The following is an 18,983-nucleotide window of genomic DNA, read 5'->3' on the forward strand; positions in this document are numbered from 1 at the left end:
CCTAAATACCCAAGTGATTTTTAAAATCGTATAGAAACATCAAGACGCATTCTAAGTCCCTGCTCCTCCGCATGAGGCCCATGGCCCGTGGCCCCACCTGCTAAATCAGAGTCCACATTCTAACAAGGTGATTCATGTGCACGCGAACACTTGAGAAGCACTGCCTCAGGACAGACTTCCTCTCTACCCTACCCTTACTCTTTCTATGCTTCTCAAGAAAAAAGTGGCAGGAAGCCTCTTACTCTTTGCATTGCCACCCCCTACCACCCCGGTTGTAGAGAAGCCTGGGTGACAAGTCCACGTGACCCCAGAAGTGTCCAGCCCCAGCCTTGCTCAGAGCTCCCCCTCCCCCAGAGTCCACTGGTCACAGCTTCACTGCCTTCTCAGTGGGCCCCCTTTGGTGCACAGGCCTGATGTGAATGAAGCAGCTTTGATCCCAAGGGATTTATTTGGTCAGTGCATTCTCACTATATAGTTAGCTGGAATGCTTGTAAACATCTTTCTGCATGAGCCTGGTGCTAGGACAGTCCTCTGCAAGAATTCCCAAAGGGCAGGACCAAGTCCAACGAGCCTCTCCGGGAATGCATTCTTCTAATTGTCCTCAGTGAGCGCAACTGCTGGTAAATGCAGACGGGAGGGTAGTAAGGGAGCTCTAGAAGACACAGCATAACATGCAGCCAGGGCTGGAACCAGATTTTAAAAGGAGTGAGGAGAGGCTATCTTAGCTAATGGCATCACTGCCCATCTTTTCGTAAAAGCCAGAGGCCCTGACCTCCTCCCAGTTCCTCCCTTCCCCCGAAGCCCACAGACCACCTGTCACTGTCTCGGGGTCGCCCTTCACCTTGGTCTCAGTTCTCCCACTGCCCCCTCCCCTTCTTATTCAGTCTCTCTCCCTCCTACCGGCCTCCCGTTAATCTACTTCTAAATCTCTCCTCCACAATGTACGCCTGACTTTCTAAAACAAGGTGGAATTCTGTCACAAATGTGCCTGAAAACATTCCAGAGGCCCTGCTGACAATCTCCACACCCCATACATGGCTCACAACACTCTTCGCATTCTGGTTTCCTCTCCAACTCTCCCCTCAGTCCTGAAACTCAGGTGAGATCCCCCATCGACACGCCTATGTTTCTGCTGTTTCTGTCTTAATGGAATCCCACTGATTCTCACAGGCCAAGCTGAAGCATCACCTCTCCAGCAGAGCCTTCCCTACCCGTCCCCATCCCCCCGCAGCTGATCACCCCTTCCTCTGGGATCCCCATCAGGTACATCGTTACATGCCTGCAATAGAAGAGAGCACAGTGCCACAGAGCATTTGGACAGCTGCTTCCGCATCTGCCTCACCCGTTAGACATCTGTTTCTGGAGAGCAGGGAACATGTTTGTATCCGTGTCCCCCGAACACCCAGCACAGAGCCTGTACCTACAGGAAATTTCGTGGGTGTTGGTGGAATAGGTGCGTGAATGACAGAGCCCTCTCATTAAATTCTTGTTGAATGGATAAATTACCAATACCATTAATTCTGAGAAAATGCAGTATTCTGAACAGGATCATTTTTACAAGAAGCTCTATATATGTTGTTCCCCTTCTAAAATCAAAAAAGGATGATTTGCATGGGTTCTCGGTTTGAAAAAGAAGTGTGGTTGCCCCAGCGGGTCCAGGCTGCACCAAGACAGGGCAGGCGGACCGGACTCACTGCACACCTCGCCCCCTGACCCCAGCCAGACAAGCCAGCAGGCTGAAGCCTCAGTGCTCGTCCCTCAGAGGCATAATCATTCTTCAAATCTGTGCAAAAGCTACACTTGACCTTTTGTTCCGGGTCCAGTGACCATCTCTAGGACTAAAGGAGAACGACAGGAGTCAGGTTATCACCCAGACCTCAGGGGAAATCTCTGGACTGAGGAGATTACAGTCAGCGTTCCAGCCTGCCTCCCCTTCTTTCCCTTTGTGTTTAGCAAAATAAAAGTCACAAATAACTCTGAGGGTAGATACCTTGGAACCACATACTCAAAACCTCACAATTTGCTTCCCTGGGAGGAAGATAATCTGAGAATAGTTTTAACTTGTTCCTCCAGCAACGCTATCAAGAAGGCAGGAAACAGTCCCTAAATGGATTCTATCACGGAAGACAATCCCATCATGTCAGAGTTGACCAGGAGGTGCCCTTACAGGCCACACCTGTGAGCACACTACCCCATCACTGCCTCCCCCCCCGGGCCTGGGCTCTCCTGGCTATTCCTTGGAACTAGGAGGTAACTACGAACTACTGCGAGCCCAGAGAACACTGTGGAGGGGACCCGGGCATGAGAGAAGAGCTAGTTCCGTGAGAGAGGGCTACGGAGCAGGGGCTTCCCCTCCGCACAGGGGCCTGGGGCTTGTCAGCCACCAGCTGTGTCTCCCCACTGCCGGGCCCTGTCCGTAACTCAAGCTGCAACTAGCTGAGAGGTGTTAAGCCAGAAAACTGCAGGGTACAGACAAGATGGCACACCACCCCTAAGGTCCGCTGTTGGCTGTGGCTTGTTCTTCCTGCCCCAGAATATTGCAAGATCTGTAGGGCAGTGTCCCTCAACTCAGGCTACACATTAGGTTCACCTGGGCCCCTACCCAAGTCATTCTGATTTAACTGGTATAGAGCAGAGCCTGAATGGGCTTCCCCTGTGGCTCAGTGGTAAAGAATCCTCCTGACAATGCAGGAGACACGGGTTTGATCCCTGGGTGGGGAAGATTCCCGGGAGGAGGAAATGGCAACCCACTCCAGTATGCTTGCCTGGGAAATCGCATAGACAGAGGAGCCTGGCAGGCTACAGCCCATGGGGTTGCAAAGAGTCAGACGTGACTAAGCATAGCACAGCAGGCTATTCTAACAGATAGCCAGTTTTGAAAAACATTGCTGGAGGTCTACCCCAAATAAAAAGGCTTCCTCTTAAGTCTACAGAGTGGAGGTCCTACAATGAAGTTAGATTTCCCTGAAGGACTAGTCCAGCTGAGAGCTAGTTGAAAGCAGGAAACAATCTTACTTCTCTTGAGCCCCAGCACCTGATGTGACACTTGGAATACAAAAAGTGCTCAATAAAGGTTTGCTTAAATGATGAATGCATCAACTCAAATGCTCCAAACCTGCCCCCAACTCAGCTCCAAAGCCCAGTGTTCTGCTAGAAATAATTGAACTAAAACAGGGAGCAGCCCTAATTTCAAATTTTGCTTTTTTGCTTTATGATGCTACACCCACACTAAGTTACTGTGCCTGCGTGCTAAGTCGCTTCAGTCATATCCGACTCCATGGGACCCTATGGACTGTAGCCGGCCATGCTCCTCTGTCCAAGAGATTCTCCAGGCAAGAATGCTGGAGTGAGTTGCCATGCCCTCCTCCAGGGGATCGTCCCAACCCAGAGATCGAACCCAGATCTTTTATGTCTCCTGCATTGGCAGGTGGGTTCTTCACCACTAGTGCCACCTGGGAAGCCCCCACTAACTTACTACTTTAAAATAAATGCAATACTAGAACTGTCTGTTCAAATTTCTAAACTTCTAGATTCACTGTTTTTTTTGCAAAATAAAAAAAAGTAACTGTTTCAATGCTTAATTAAAATTAAAACAACTTGTCAAGATGGTCAAATTGGTCAATTCAGCACAGGAAATTAACTTGGGTAAAGATAAAAGGCAGTCTTATTTTAAGGTAAAAGTGAAAGTCGCTCAGTCGTGTCAACTCTCTACAACTCCATGGACTGTATAGTCAATTCCATGGAATTCTCCAGGCCAGAATACTAGAGTTGGTAGCCTTTCCCTTCTCCAAGGGATATTCCCAACCAAGGGATCACACCCAGGTCTCCCACATTGCAGGCGGATTCTTCACCGGCTGAGCCACAAGGGAAGCCAAAGAATACTGGAATGGGTTAGCCTATCCCTTCTCCAGTGGATCTCCCCGACCCAGGAATTGAACCGGGGTCTCCTGCTTTGCAGGCGGATTCTTTACCAACTTAGCTATCACTTGAAGTAAGGAGGAAGTCTTGGTACTGGCTGAGAATATAAAAGATTCAGATATATTCAAGGATGACAGATCTTAAAAGGTTAAGTAGGAATCTAAGCTATATGAACAATAATTTTAATATATGAGGTTGATGTGAAGAGATCCAACTAGAAATTTCCCTCAGAATCACTATCCATAATAAAATCCTAGCTTCGGATGGTAGTTCTTATGCTATTTAAAAAAAAAAAAAAATTCAGTTAAACTTATCTGGTAGAAATAGGTATAAAGGGACAAAATAAGTCAGTTGTTTGACTAAATGTTCCATCTCCCACCCACTGATGTAATAAGCATGGCCTTAGCTGACTGACGTTATCAACTGCCTCAGTCTGGTTTCAATCCAAGGAGGAGGGTGAAAACATTTAAGAGATTTCATATGAAAACCAGCTTAGCATGTTGAATATTTACTTGAATTTTTATCAGGAAGCCGGTCTATCTTCCATACCACAGCCCGGTAGGCACTCTCATATTTTGCGGACCCCACCGTGACCTGTATGACAGGTTCAGATTCAAGTTCGTGTAAACTCCCCAGACATGCCCGGCGGTTCATTTTGGCTTTCAGGGACTTCTGCCTCTGGAGGTTCATGGTCCAGAGGGCCTTGATCCACTGAGACGGGACAGGAAAATGTATCATTATGTTGTCACAGGACCTCAAGGAACCGGCATGGGATGGTCTCTGGACCGACATGGGATGGGCCATGTTGACGAAGGCCTGAAGCTCCACATATGCCCCCTGGACAACCACTACCGACTTCAGGGAAAAGGGAAGATCTTCCCCGCTGTATGAAGTTTTGAAACGCATCAGCTCAAACCTGCAGGCATCCAGAGGTACAAACTTAATGATTCTTGATTGCTCAAATTCTTGTGCTTTCACACACTTATGAAAATGACAGTCAAGAATATCAATCCCCTTCTTTTCTGGATCTTTCTCAAAATAGCGTTCATTTCGCTTCTGTAGCTCATGGTCATTCAAGGTTAAAAAGCATTCAGTGTTGCCATTCACAAAGCAGAGGCAAGAGATTTGAGTTATCACAGTGCTTTCAACCAATTTTCCTTCTTCTTTAGTGATTTTACCCCAAAAGTTGTCCACAATTTCCAGGGAAATTTCTTGTTCCTCATAGTTCTTCTTTGGTTTTGAAACAGCCGGCAGCTTTATCAGCTCCTCCTCTACAGTGGTCAGAAAGTCGAGGAAGTCATGGTACTCTGTGGACCCCAACTTCAGCATTTGTTCTATGTCTGGTTCGTGAACTACTTCTGTCTTAGAATGGTATTTCCTTTTTTCTGTGTAAGACACATGTTCAATCTTCACAGTATGGATTTTTCCAGCCACACTAAAGTTCTCAACTTTCGGTTCGGAAAGCCTGCAGTATGGATCGAGCTGTAACTCTTTAAATGGTTTTTCTAACCCCTTCTCATAATACATTTGCAAAATTCCTCCGGGTAAGACTTTTAGAAAAATTGGCCCCCACTGACGGGAAGACATCATGTTCTTCTTCTCTGGAATTCTCATCATGAAAGACCATCCGGCTTTCGGCTGACTCCTGAAGAGCATGTGGGGGACAAAGGAAGAGGCAGCGTCTTCAGCATACAGACACTGCATAGACAAATTCCCAAATGAGTCTTGGTTCTCAGCTGATTGGAGATATTCAAGCTTCTCACAGATGTAGTTGAATGAACACTGATTTAAGCCTTTTTGATCCATAGGCACCTCTCTGTCTCTTGATGGGAAGATCTTTCTGCTTCCTGGAGTGTCGAAGGTGAGCTGGGAAGCACCGCCTTCATCTTTCCAAAATGGACTTGAAAAGGCACAGTCCTCCCGAAAATACTGAAATTGGGGAGTATCACTTTGGAACCCTTCAGCCTGGTGAGGGCTCATTTCATCTGCAAGACCCACTTTGGAGGCTGGATGTATACATGAGTGGTCACTGGGTAAGGCAGCTTGGGAGAAACAGGTTGGCTTGGTAGCCAATGAGGAAGAACCTGTTGCTGTTATAAGTGGACTGTTTGAAGATGATTCTGGAATAGGATAAAGCACATGAGTCCCTGCTTTGGGGATGCCAGGAAAACCTGGGAAGTCTTTGGTAGGTGTAGAAAGAGGAGAGTTACTTGGAGGTCCTGGACTGAAGTAAAAGTCTATGATGGGAGAGGACAGAGGGGTGCTGCTGGTAGAGGAAGATCCACTGGGAAACTCCTTAGGGCCAGAAAGGTTCAGTTTAAGTCCATTTGGCCGACAAATGCCTTGATTCTCCAGAGGGAAATTCTTTGACTTTTGAGAAGACTGAAAAGTGGGGTCATCATCAAATGTGACCCAGTTGCCTGGGTTCGTGGAACACATCTTTGGGATCAGATTGTGGTCTTGTCAATGAATCAGATATGTTGTCTCTGTTAAAGGAGAAAGAGAAAATAATATAAAATGAGGGGGAAAAAATTCAAGTTACTAGAGGTCTTCATTCTGAGAAATACTTGAATTTTAAAATACCAGATTTATAGATTAACTGAGTTTAAAGAAATGCTTGAAACTGTAACAGTTTGATGGCTGAATGGATTAAAAAAACCCAAGATCTAAATGCACATTGTTTACAAGAGACCCACTTTAGATTTAAAAAATACACAGGATGAAAGTGAAAAGACGGAAAAAGATACTCTATGGAAATAGAAACCAAAAGAGAGCAGGGGTAGCCATACTAATAGGACAAAATAGACGTTAGGTAAAAAACTGTCACAAAAGACAAAAAGGGCATTATATAATGAAAACAAGGTCAGCTCACTAGGAAGATATTACAAGTACATATAAACCCAACATCAAAGCACCCAAATATATGAAGCAAACATTAAAAAACTGAAGGGAGAAAAAGACAGCAACACAATAATAGTAACAGATTTCAATACTTCAATTTCAGTAATGGATAGAACAACAAGATAGAAGATCAATAAAGAAATAGAGGACTTGAACAACACTGTAGACCAAATGAACCTGTCAGATATATATAAAACATTCCACATAATAGCATCAGAATACACATTCTTCTCAAGCGCACACATAACATTCTTCAGGATAGATCAGTTAGTTTACAAAAAAAAGTCTCAACAAATTTAAAAAGACTGAAACCATATCAAGTATCTTTTCCAATCACAACAGAATGAAACTGGAAAAAAAAAAACTGGAAAATTCACAAGCAAGCAGAAATTAAGCAATACACTTTGAACAATCAAGGAGTCAAAGAAGAAACTGAAAAGGAAATTAGAAAATATCGTAAGACAACGAAAATGAAAATACAACACCAAAGCTTGTGGGATGCAGCAAAAGCAGTACTAAGAGGGCAGTTTACAATGATAAACACTTAAATTAAAAAAGAAAAGTGAAAGTAATAGTTGCTCAGTTTTGTCTGACTCTTCATGACCCCATGAACTGTACTCCACCAGGCTCCTCTGTCCATGGAATTCTCCAGGCAAGAGCACTGGAATGGGTAGCCATTCCCTTCTCCAGGGATTAAAAACAAGAAAAATCTCAAATAAATAACAAGTTATATCTCAAGAAACTGGAAAAGAAAACAAAGTAAGCCCAAAGTTAGCAGAAGAAAGGAAAGAATACATGTTAGAGCAGAAATAAATGAAACAGGGAACAAAAAATTTTTAAAAAGCAATGAACCAAGTGCTGATTTTTTTAAAAAAATCAACATTGACAAAGTTTTAACTAGACTGAGAAAAAAAGAGAAAATAATCAAATCAGAAATCAAAGAGGAAAAAGAATAGATATATGTATAACTGAATTACTTTGCTGTATACCGGAAACAAACACAACATTGTTAAGCAACTATACTCCAACACAAAAATAATTGTTTTTAAATAGTTAATCAATCAAAGAGGAGACATCACAGAAATAAAAAACTATTATAAGGGACTGTGTGTGTGTGCTCAGTCGTGTCCCACTCTGCAATTCCATGGACTGCAGCCCACCAGGCTCCCCTGTCCATGTAATTTTCCAGGCAAGAATACTGAAGTGGGTTGCCATTTCCTACTCCAAGAGATCTTCCCGACCCACGGACTGAACCTGGGTGTCTTGTGTCTCCTGTACTGGTAGGCAGATTCTTTACTACCATGCCACCTGGGAAGTCCCTATAAGGGACTACTACTATGAACAATTACATGCCAACAAATTGGATAACCTAGAAGAAATGGGTAAATTCCTAGAAACATTCATCTACTAAGACTGAATCACAAAGAAATAGAAAATATGAACAGCCTATAATTAGTAAGGAATTGAAACAGTAATCAAAACCTCCCCCCAAAAGTAAAGCTCAGAAACAGATGGCTTCACTTAAGACATCTACCATTTAAATTTTTTATTTATTTATTTGACTGTGCTGGGTCCTAGTTGCAGCATGTGGGATCTAGTTCCCTGACCAGGGATGGAACCTGGGCCCCTTCCATTGGGAGCATGGAGCCTTAGCCACTGGACCACCAGGGAAGTCCCAAGACATCTACCATTTAAAGAATTAGCAGCAACCCTTCTCAAACTCTTCCAAAAACTGAAGATAAAGGAAGACTTCCAAAATCACTTTACGAGGCCAGCATTACTCTTATACCAAAGCCAAAGACACTACAAGAAAACCAGAAGCCCAAAAAATCCTCAACAAAATACTAGCAAACCAAATTAAATAGCAGATTAAAAGGATCATACACCATTGTCAAGTGGGATTTATCCCTGGGATGCAAGAATAGTTCAACAAATGAAAATCAATCAATATGATATACCATATTAATAGGACAAAGAATGAATATCATATGATCATCTCAGTAGATGCAGAAAAAGCATTTTATAAAACTCAATATCTTTTCATAATAAGAAATCACTTAATAAACGAGGAGTTGAAGGAAATTACCTCAACATAATAAAGGCCACATATGAAGAGCCCATGACTAATATATTCAATGGGAAAAAACTAAAAGTTTTTCCTCTAATGTTAGAAACAAGGCAAGAATGTCCACTCTTATCACTTCTATTCAACACAGTACTAGAACTCCTAACCAGAGCAATCAGGCAAGAAAAAGAAATAAAAGTCATCCAAATCAGAAAGCAAAGAGATACACTGTGTCTGTTTGTAGATGTTATGATCTTACATGTAGAAAACTCTAAAGATTACACCCACACACACACACACACACAAATTTAGAATAAATGAATTCAGCAAAGTTGCAGGATACAAAAGCAACATACATAATCAGCTGTATTTCCATACACAAACAATTAACAACCCAAAAACAAAACTGATAAAAATAATTTCATTTACAACAGTATAAAAAAAAAACTTTAGGAATAAACTTAACTCAAGAGGCAAAAGACTTGTACACTGAAATCTACAAAGCATCATTGCAGAAAGAAATGAAAAAGATCAAATAAATAGAAAGACACCCCATGTTCATAGATTGGAAGATTTAAATATTGTTAAGATGTCCATACCACCCAAGTGACCTACAGATTTAATGTAAAATCCCAATGACCATTTTTACAGAAATTAAAAAAAAAAAAAGCAATCACAAAGTTTGTATGGAATCTCAAAGGCCTTTGAATAGCCAAAACAATCTTAAGAAAGAAAAACAAAGTTGAAGGCTCCATACCTCCTGACATCAAAACATATACAAAGCTTTGGTAATCAAAACAGTATGGTACTGTTATAAAAACCAACAGACCAAAAGAACAGAATATAAAGCCCCCAAGTAAACTGATACATATATGCTCAAATAATCCTCTTTAAGGCTGCCAAGATGATACAATGGGAAAAGAATTGTCTCTTCAACAAATTGTGTTGGGAAAACTGTATATCCATAGCAAAGGAATTGATCCTTGTCCGAGCAAAATGAAAGCTCCTTGTTGGACCCTTATCCTACACCATATACGAAATCAACTAAAAACGAATTAAAGACCTGAACACAAGACCCTGAAATTATAAAACTCCTGGAAGAAAATATAGGGAAAAAGCCTCATGACATTGGTCTCGGTAATGATTTCTTGAGTACGATACCAAAAGGACAGAAAATAAAAGTGGAAACAGATAAGTGAGATCAAATCAAACTAAAAAGCTTCTGTACAACAAAACAAAAATCAACAGAGTGAAAAGGTTAATATATGGAATGGGAGAAAGTATTTGCAATCTTAACATGTGATGAGGAGTTTAATATCCAAAACATGTAAGGAACTCCTCCAACTTGATAGCAAAAAACAAACTAGTAATCCAATTTAAAAACGGGCAACATACTTCAATAGACACGTCTTCAAACAAGATATATAAATGGACAACAAGTATATAAAAGGTACCCAATATCACTAATAACCAGGGAGAGGGAAATCAAAGCCACAATAAAATCACTTTACACTTGTTAGGATGGCTATTACCAAAACAAAGAAAAATAACAGATGACAAAAACCCACACACAAACACACAAAAAAACAACAAATGTTGACAAGGATGTGGAGAAGTTAGAACCCCTGTGTATTTTTGGTGGATTGTAAAATGCAAAACAGAAGTTCTCAAAATTAAAAAAAAAAAACAAAAAACTACCATATGATCCAGCAATCTTACTTCTGTGTATTTATTCAAAAGAATTGAAAAAGGGGGAAAAAAGAAAAAAGAAAATGGGACCTCAGGTATATGCACTCCCACATTCATTACAGCATATTCACAACAGAGGTGAAAATGACCTAAATGTCCATCATCTGATGAATGGATTTTAAAAGTGTGGTATATACTTTCAATGGAATATTAGTCAGCCTTAAGAAGAAAGGAAATTCAGACACCTGCTATGACATGGATGAGCCTTAAGGATATAATGTTGAATGAAATAAGCCAATCACAAAAATACAAACACTGTATGATTCCACTTATGTGAGGTATCTCAGTCAGTAATAGGAAGGAGAAGGGTGGTTACCAGGAGCACCAGGGAGAGGAAATGGGGTGTTTCTGCTCAATGGGTACAGAATTTCAGTCATTCAAGATGAACACGTTCCCGAGATCTGTTGTACAACAACATGCAATAGTTAACAATACTGTACTGTACACTTAGATTTTTGATAAAAGATTTTAACTGTTAATTTGTTAAGTTTTTAACTATGGTTTTAAAAACTGCAACACCTTTGAATTTAAAAAGTCTTTATCTGAATGACTACTATGTAGTGAGACCTTGTCAGTGCTGTAGAAAATACAGGAGAATATAAAAACCCAATTTATAATGAACTATTACCCACTGACAGCTCCAAAGGTTTATAGTTTATAGCACTTTCAAATTCACAGTCTCATTTATCAAAACAACTTTGGGAGGTATATATCATTATTCCCATTTCATAGTTGAGATTACTTGGATTTAGAGTCACTGTCTGAAGTCACCCAACTGGTAAGAGACAGAACTAAGATTTTTTTTTTTTAATAATAGACTTATTGACATATAATTCACATACATAAAATGACAATTCATTGATGTTTCATTCAGTGATATCCAGAGTTGTGCAACCATCTATAATTCCAGAGCATTCTTATAAATTTAAATATAAATTTTGTACCTATGAGCAATCACTCCCCATTCTCCTCCTCCCCCAGGCCCTGGCAATCTACTTTCTTTTCCTATGAATTTGCCTAGTCTGGACATTTCATCTAAATAGAATCTACAGCATGTGGCCTTTTGCGTCTGGCTTCTTTCACTCAGCATAATGTTTTCATTCAAAGTTCATCCATGTTATGGCATGTATCAGAACTTCATTCCCTTTTGTAGATGAGTAATAGTTCATCATAAGAATATCCCACATTTTGTTTATCCACTTATCGGTTGAGGGACATTTGGTTTGCTTCTATTTTTTGGCTATTATAAATAATCCTGCTATGAACATTTGTGTAGAAGCTTTGGTGTGATCATTTCTCTAGGGTATATACCTAAACTTGGAAAGAACCAGAATTTGAACACGGGTCACCTCATCCTGATCTAGTACAGCAAAAATTATTCAAAGTATTCTAATGGTATCAGAGGAGAGAGGCATATAGGTCCCAGCATGGAACTAGGGGCTGGGTACCCAAATGCTGGTCACTGCTCTGCCACTCACGAACTGTGTGTTAAGCCACTCCAGACATTCAGTGATCAGAGAAGAATAATCGATGAGGTCATTTCCAACTCTACAATAATTCTATGGCGGCTGACATTCAACTGAATTTTTTTTAAAGCAGAAGTTGTGTTACCACTGGGATTTTTGACCAAACCTCCAAACTGACAGAAAATAAAACTCCATGAGATCTACTGATATGAAAATTCAAAATCTGTTGGAATAAAGCCCATGAGAAAGGCACATTTTTCTCCTTCCAGTCTGCCTCCTCATCTCTCCTTGTGGATAATGAAGGCTCAACCAATGCAATCATTCAAGCCTGGAAAAGAGCCAACACAAAGAGAGGAAGGGCCTGGGGCTCCACGGGGGACAGGCCCCCTCAGTGCTGTCACTCGCTAAATCTACACATTCTTGAGGGCACAGAACACCCAGGGGAGCAGCGGCCCAGGCCAGCTGGCTCTCTCTGGAGAGCATTTCACTGTCACTGGCCTTGGGCTAAAGTTGCCATAAAGCACTTTCCCTCCAAAGCACAGCGGTGTTTCCATGGGATGCAGCCAGGAGGCTCAGACCGGGGAAATCGGCAACAATATTTCTTGATCCATCCCATCCCATGTTCTTTCGAAGAAATCCAGCCAAAATAATTCTTCGTATAGGGTGAGAGATTGGGTAAACATTTGCTTTAGTTGGGTTTATTAGAAATAAATAAAAAGCTAACACCAAGAGAAAAAATAGCTCAGCTTCAGACTGAATCCTATTTCTAACCTACACCAAACATTTCACTTCATCCATTTTCCATTGGGAGCTTCACAAATTGATACTGGTTTCATCAGAGTTTTTGCTTATTATGGGGGGGGGGGTGGTGGTGAGGGGGGAGTGACTTCCATAAGCTAAATAAAGAAATCAGTCTCATTACTTTTTAAGTGACCCTTGAACTTCTTAAAAGCACGCCTTGAAAAAAAATCTACCTTGAAGGCAAAATCTACAGAAAGTGTTCTTTGCCCTATGTAGGACTCTTCCACAAGAAAGAACACAGCAAATATAATATAAGTTTAATTCAACCAAACAGAACTGTGCCCAACAGGAACCCAAGCTTTCGTCCCTGTTGAAAAGACAGCACTCAGATGCGCTCTGAGGCAAGACTCTGGCTCCCTGTGTTTCAGGACAGGTTTGCTTCCTACCTGCTCCTCTTTATCCTCTTCTGTATCCCTCCACACCCTTTCTTATCAGTCCTTCCTACCCAAATCGTTTTTTGCCCCTTTTCCTCTCTGTATGACCTCATCTTTCTATTTTAGTCTCAAAGTTCAAGTTCTCCACCCCAGGCAGTTTTCCTAAAGTCAACAACTAGACTGAATTCCATCCAGCACTTACCTTCTCTCCTGACCCATCCCCACTCCCAGGAGGGAAAGGGGGCCACATCTTGTCCACAGCGCTGTCCAGGGCCCAGGGAGGGATGAGACAGCTCAGAGTCGAGAGATCTAGAATGTATCTCCTTTTAATCATCTGCAACTTGTCCCCATCTACTTCAAAGCATTGGAATCCAAAAGTATTCAAGCAATAATACCTATTTAACCTCAGTATTTTTTTTTTTTTCCTGTCTTGCAAATGGAACAGGATCTAAATCTATGCCTCCCAGAGGGTCCAAGTTCTACCACTCCAGAGCCCTTTTAAGGACAACATCTCAGCATCTCAGTGAAAGAGAGGGAAGCCTGGTACGCTGCAGTCCATGAGGTCGCAAAGAGTCGGACATGACTGAGCAACTGAACAACAAAAAGTAATTGCTTTACAAAGTTGTGTTAGTTCTGCTATACAACAAAGTGTGCAGCTACGTAAATACTGGGTCAGCTATACATATACCCCCTCCCTCCTGAGTCTCCCTCCTATCCAGCCCTATCCCGCCCTCTGCCCTAGGTCACCACGGAGCACCCAGCTGAGCTCCCCGGGCTTCCCACTAGCTGTCTGTTTTACACATGGTTAATGTATATATGTCACTTGTACTCTCCCGGTTTAGCCCACTCTCCCCTCCCCACCATGTCCACATATCTACCGAGTCTCTATTCCTGTCCTTCTAGTAGAAAAATGGTACACCATCTCATTTAAACTTTACAACAATCCCAAGATGACCAAAGCATTGGACAGCCTTCTCCAAAGTCAAGATCTGGTTAGTGGAGAGCTGGGAACCCAGGACTCTGTGCCCCAAGTCCCAGCTGCCTTCCTCTGAGGCAAAGATTCCCCTGGTTTGATTCCGTGGCTTTCTCCTCAGCTTCAATTCCATCCCACCCTACACTCCCTAATCCTTTCAGAGATCTGTTTTTCAGTCAATCTGGATTATCCTGAAACTCCTAGAAGACAGTCCAACCAAACTTCAGCAAACAGGGTAAGATACCAAGACTCCAAACCAGGCACAGATAGAAAAGGAAAACATATCGTGGTGAAAATTTCTAGAACTCAGTCTCTGAGGTTTAAAGGTTTCCAGGGGAGCATGTTTGCTTCCTCTGAAGACTATCAGGAAACTACTCAGACTATTCTTTTCAGCTGCTTATTTTCAAAGCAGCATGAGACCAGTGAACTTAAGAACAAATTAAAAGCCAGTGCACATGCTTACTCACACTGGGAACAACAAGGTTGTAGATAGGACAGTGGTTTTCAACCTCTCACCTCAACACATGGGACAGCTGGCATTCAGAAACCTAGCACATTCCCTTGGCTGTACCAAGCATTTAACAACCTCTCAAAATGTCTAGGGAAGCCCTAAAATTATTAATTATCAGCACCATTCTAAGCGTGAGGTCAGCAAAGCAGGGCCTCAGGTCCCAACAAACGTGAAAAAGGCTGTATTTACACACAATCTTGTACCCAACCCCCTTCCCCCACTGAAGAGATCAGACCGGGAGAAAGATAAGTGTTATATGCTATCGCATCTTAAAAAGTAACACAGAAAGAGGCTCACAGACACAGAAAACAAACTCAGAGTTAGGAAAGGGTGAGGGAGGGATAAACTGGGAGTATGGGATTAACAGACGCACACCAACATATTAAAATAGATAAACAGTAAGAAATTACTGTATAGCACAGGGAACCATATTCAGTATCTTGTAAAAAACTATAATAGAAAAGAATCAAAAATATATAGAGCTATACACATATATATGTGTGACTGCATTGCTGTGCTATATTCCTGAAGCTAACACAATATTGTAAATCAACAATACTTCAATTTAAAATATAAAAATAAGGAAATCATACTGGAATTCTTATAAAAGTATTATGGAGATTATAATAAATGAATTCTAAATTATTTTAAAAAGTAAATCTTTCCCTAATAGAAACACCTTAAATAGTAATAATAATAATGAAAATGATTTACAATAAGCCTTATGAATAAGAAGCACTGGTGCGGAAAAACAGTCTCACCAAAAAGAATTTAGGGATACAAATTTTCAAGTTATTGTTGGAAAAAGTCAAAAAGTTAGAAGGAGGAGTTGTATCTCATCCATTAGGGCATTTTCCACATTGCCTGAAAATGTCTGACATAAATATGTAGCTCAGTAAAATTTTGATTGAATAATTTTAAATGGTCTTCTCAGTTTTCCACAAAGTAAATCTCTACACTGCCCTCCCCAGTTCAAAGAAACACTGAATTTAGAGTTAGGCAGAAATGGGAGGTATTCTGTTTAATTAATGGCACCAAAAACACTTATCAAGTACTTACTAGGTGCTAACGGTCTCCTAAGGACTGTATGTAAATAATCTCATTTAATTCTTGCAACACCATGAGGGGTTGATATAATAATATAATACAAATGTATATGGACTTCCCTGGTGGCTCAGCAGTGAAGAATCTGCTTGTGATGCAGGAGACACAGGTTCAATCCCTGAGTCAGGAAGATCCCCTGGAGAAGAAAATGGCAATCCACTCCAGTATTCTTGCCTGGAGAATTCCATGGACAGAGGAGCCTGGCGGGCTAGAGTCCAAGGGGTCACGAAGAGTCACACATGACTTAGCAACTAAACCACCATAAAATTACATATGTGTGTGTGTACATATATATATATATATATAAAATATTATCATTTTTTTAGAAAAGGAAAATAAGGCTCAGAGAGGTTAAGCTACTTGCCTAAAGTCACCCAGCCAGGAAGAGGCAGACCTGAACTGTGACGGGGGCTGTCTGATTCCAAAGTCCACACTTGATGGCATCCACCAGCCCAGAGATCCAAGGACTTGCCAGTGTCACCAAGTCACTAAGGAGAAAGTTCCAGATCAGGAGCCACCACTTCCTGGAGCCTGGAACTCTCTGACCTGAAGGATGCTGTTCTCACCTGAGAAGAGCCTATTTCTCCACAAAGTCCCAAGTGACTGCCCCGGGACATCAGGCTGTGGGAAAGACAAACTCTGAGACAGCTGTTCTCAACAACAACAGCTGAGGAGCAATTTAGGTCAAATCTAAGAGAGCTTTCACAACTCACTCTGCTCCACTTCCGGCCCCTTTTTGACTGCCTCTACTGGACGTCCCACTCTTGGTGATGAAAACTGTTCAGACTTGTTGCCCAACACATACACTGAGGTCCACCCCCTCCTCTGGTGACCATCTTGGTACACTAAGTCCCGGCATTCATCCCTCCTCTCATGCCAGCCCCACCCCTCCAGTCTCAAGGGTCTGCTTCTGCTGTTCTTGCCTGATTTCCTTTGCTTTTCTTCAGAAACTATCGAAGTCAAGTGTAAATACGAAGTTCTACCTTTCACCACAGATGGTCAAACAAAATCAGATTAGGGGCACTTGGTTATTGAATCAGCATTCCAGGGGGTATGCAACCCTCTGTCCCCACATCAGTGGGTCATCTGTAAAGACCACCACCCTCTAGGACTACCTCTAGGGTCTGGCTTCTCTGTCTCTGCCAGGTGCTGGGGGAGGACTGATGCTGAAGACGTATCTATCCAGCAGAGCTCAGGGAGGCGACGCCAGCACCTACCAGCAGCCTCCTGCTCTCAGCGCCGCCCAAGCTGTCCTTGTCCGGCTGACTCCTACTCAAGCCCCATGAACACATCAGGGCCCTGAGCAGTGCCCTCGCCTCTGCAGGGGGCTGAATCTAGTCCTTTATGCCAGTGACGTCTTTGCTCTACAGCAATGTTGCATAATCAAGAGAAAGAATGTCTTCATGTCAATTTCTGTGTGGTTTCATTGGCTGCCTCCCAAATAAGGAATTCTTCCATTCTCCACAACGCCTGACTCCTCAACTGCAATAATGGAACCAGGCTGGAGCTGTGTTTGAAATAAAACAGTCTCCCTCTTGTTTTGTGTGGCTGGAGGTCTGAAATCTAGTTACCCTCTTTGCATTGGGGATTTACATCCCAGAAACAAAGCCAAAATCAGGGACAGCCCAGGGTGCAAAATGCATCTGTGAAGAATCTCTTTAAAAGTATTTAAGAAAGAATTTAACAGAATAAAATTCTGTTCTTAAAAGAATTTTCTATGAAAGTATTTACACTATCAGCTTAAGTCACAGGAAAGGTGTTCACTGCATGTATTGAATATATTACTAGTATGTATGTTCTGCAGCCCATAATATTTAATCACAAACACATGTGGCATTTAGTTCAGCTATGTGACAGGAAATACCATTTGTAAAATATTAAACCACAGCAATATGTATCTGTGTCTTTCAATATTATCCATGCTGGTTCCCTTTCTACATGTGGATGGTGGCTGTAAGGTTAAAACCTAAAAACCTGGGGCCCACAACCCAAGACTCAGTCACTCTGTACAAATGGTTCTCAACCAGAGGGATTCAGTTTTCCAAGGCACGTGCGGCATTGTCTGAAGACATCTTTGGCCTTTACAACGAGGGGATGGGCGGGGGCTGCTGTCACGCAGTGAGGAGACACTGCTCAACAGGTCCTCCACTGCACAGGACAGCCCCAAAGCAAAGAATTATCCAGCCCAACGCATCAACAGCACCAAGGATGAGAAATCCTGCCCTGTACTGAGGTCAGTGAGCTGAGCGTGGTGAGCAGGGTATCTACTCTCCCACATGTCTACCTTAGGGACAGTGAATCGGGGGCTTTGGTTCGGGGATCTGCCCGAGGTGGCACAATGAGGTTCAGTGCTGTCAGAACTGAACCCTGTGTTGGGCTCTAAATCTCCTGCTCTTTCTGCTACATCACACTGTCTACCAGAGCAGGAATCAGGATAAGGGAGAGGGATTCACAACAGCCAAGACACTGAAGCAACCTAAGTATCCACTGGCAGATAAATAGAGATATGGTACATACACACAATGCAATACTACTCAGCCTAAAAAAAGAAATGATATGCCATTCGGAGCAATATGGATGGACCTTGACACTATCATACCAAGTGAAGTCAAACAAAGACAAATATCATGACATCACTTATATGTATAATCTAAAAAAATGATACAAATGAATTTATTTACAAAACAGAAACAGACTTACAGACACAGAAAACAAACTTACAGTTATCAAAGGGAGAATGGGGGACAAAGGGATAAATTAGGAGTTTGAGAGTAGTAGACACAAACTACAATATATAAAATAAACAACAAGGTTCTACTGTATAGCACAGAGAACAATATTCAGTATCTTTTAATAAACTATAATGGCAAAGAAAAATAAATAACAGTGATATACACTCATTTCAAAAAATAAAACAATACAAAAATGCATAAAGAAAAGGTAATCCTTTTCCCATTTATTTTCACTCCACTATTGCAATTCAGTGAAAAGTACAATACGTATCTTTCCACACTGCTTCCATGTTCATACAAACATAAACACACATATATACACACATATGGAAGTTTTGCTTTAAAACCATACTATACATGCTTGCTTTTTAAAGTATCTGCTTAGTAGC

General features: G+C 41.7%; 1 protein-coding gene across 2 annotated transcripts in view; it reads right to left on the minus strand.

Annotated features, from left to right (window-relative positions):
* The window catches only part of LOC122703657 (stonin-1), a 189,291-nt gene that overhangs the window by 145,374 nt on the left and 24,934 nt on the right, over positions 1–18,983 (minus strand). For both annotated transcript variants that reach the window (XM_043918064.1, XM_043918063.1), the window contains exon 2: positions 4,431–6,404. In XM_043918064.1, the coding sequence (XP_043773999.1) occupies positions 4,431–6,357 (1,927 nt within the window). In that variant the 5' untranslated portion in view covers positions 6,358–6,404. The remainder of the gene's footprint in view (positions 1–4,430; positions 6,405–18,983) is intronic.

Source organism: Cervus elaphus, chromosome 11, assembly GCF_910594005.1.
Source record: "Cervus elaphus chromosome 11, mCerEla1.1, whole genome shotgun sequence".
Lineage (NCBI taxonomy): Eukaryota > Metazoa > Chordata > Mammalia > Artiodactyla > Cervidae > Cervus > Cervus elaphus.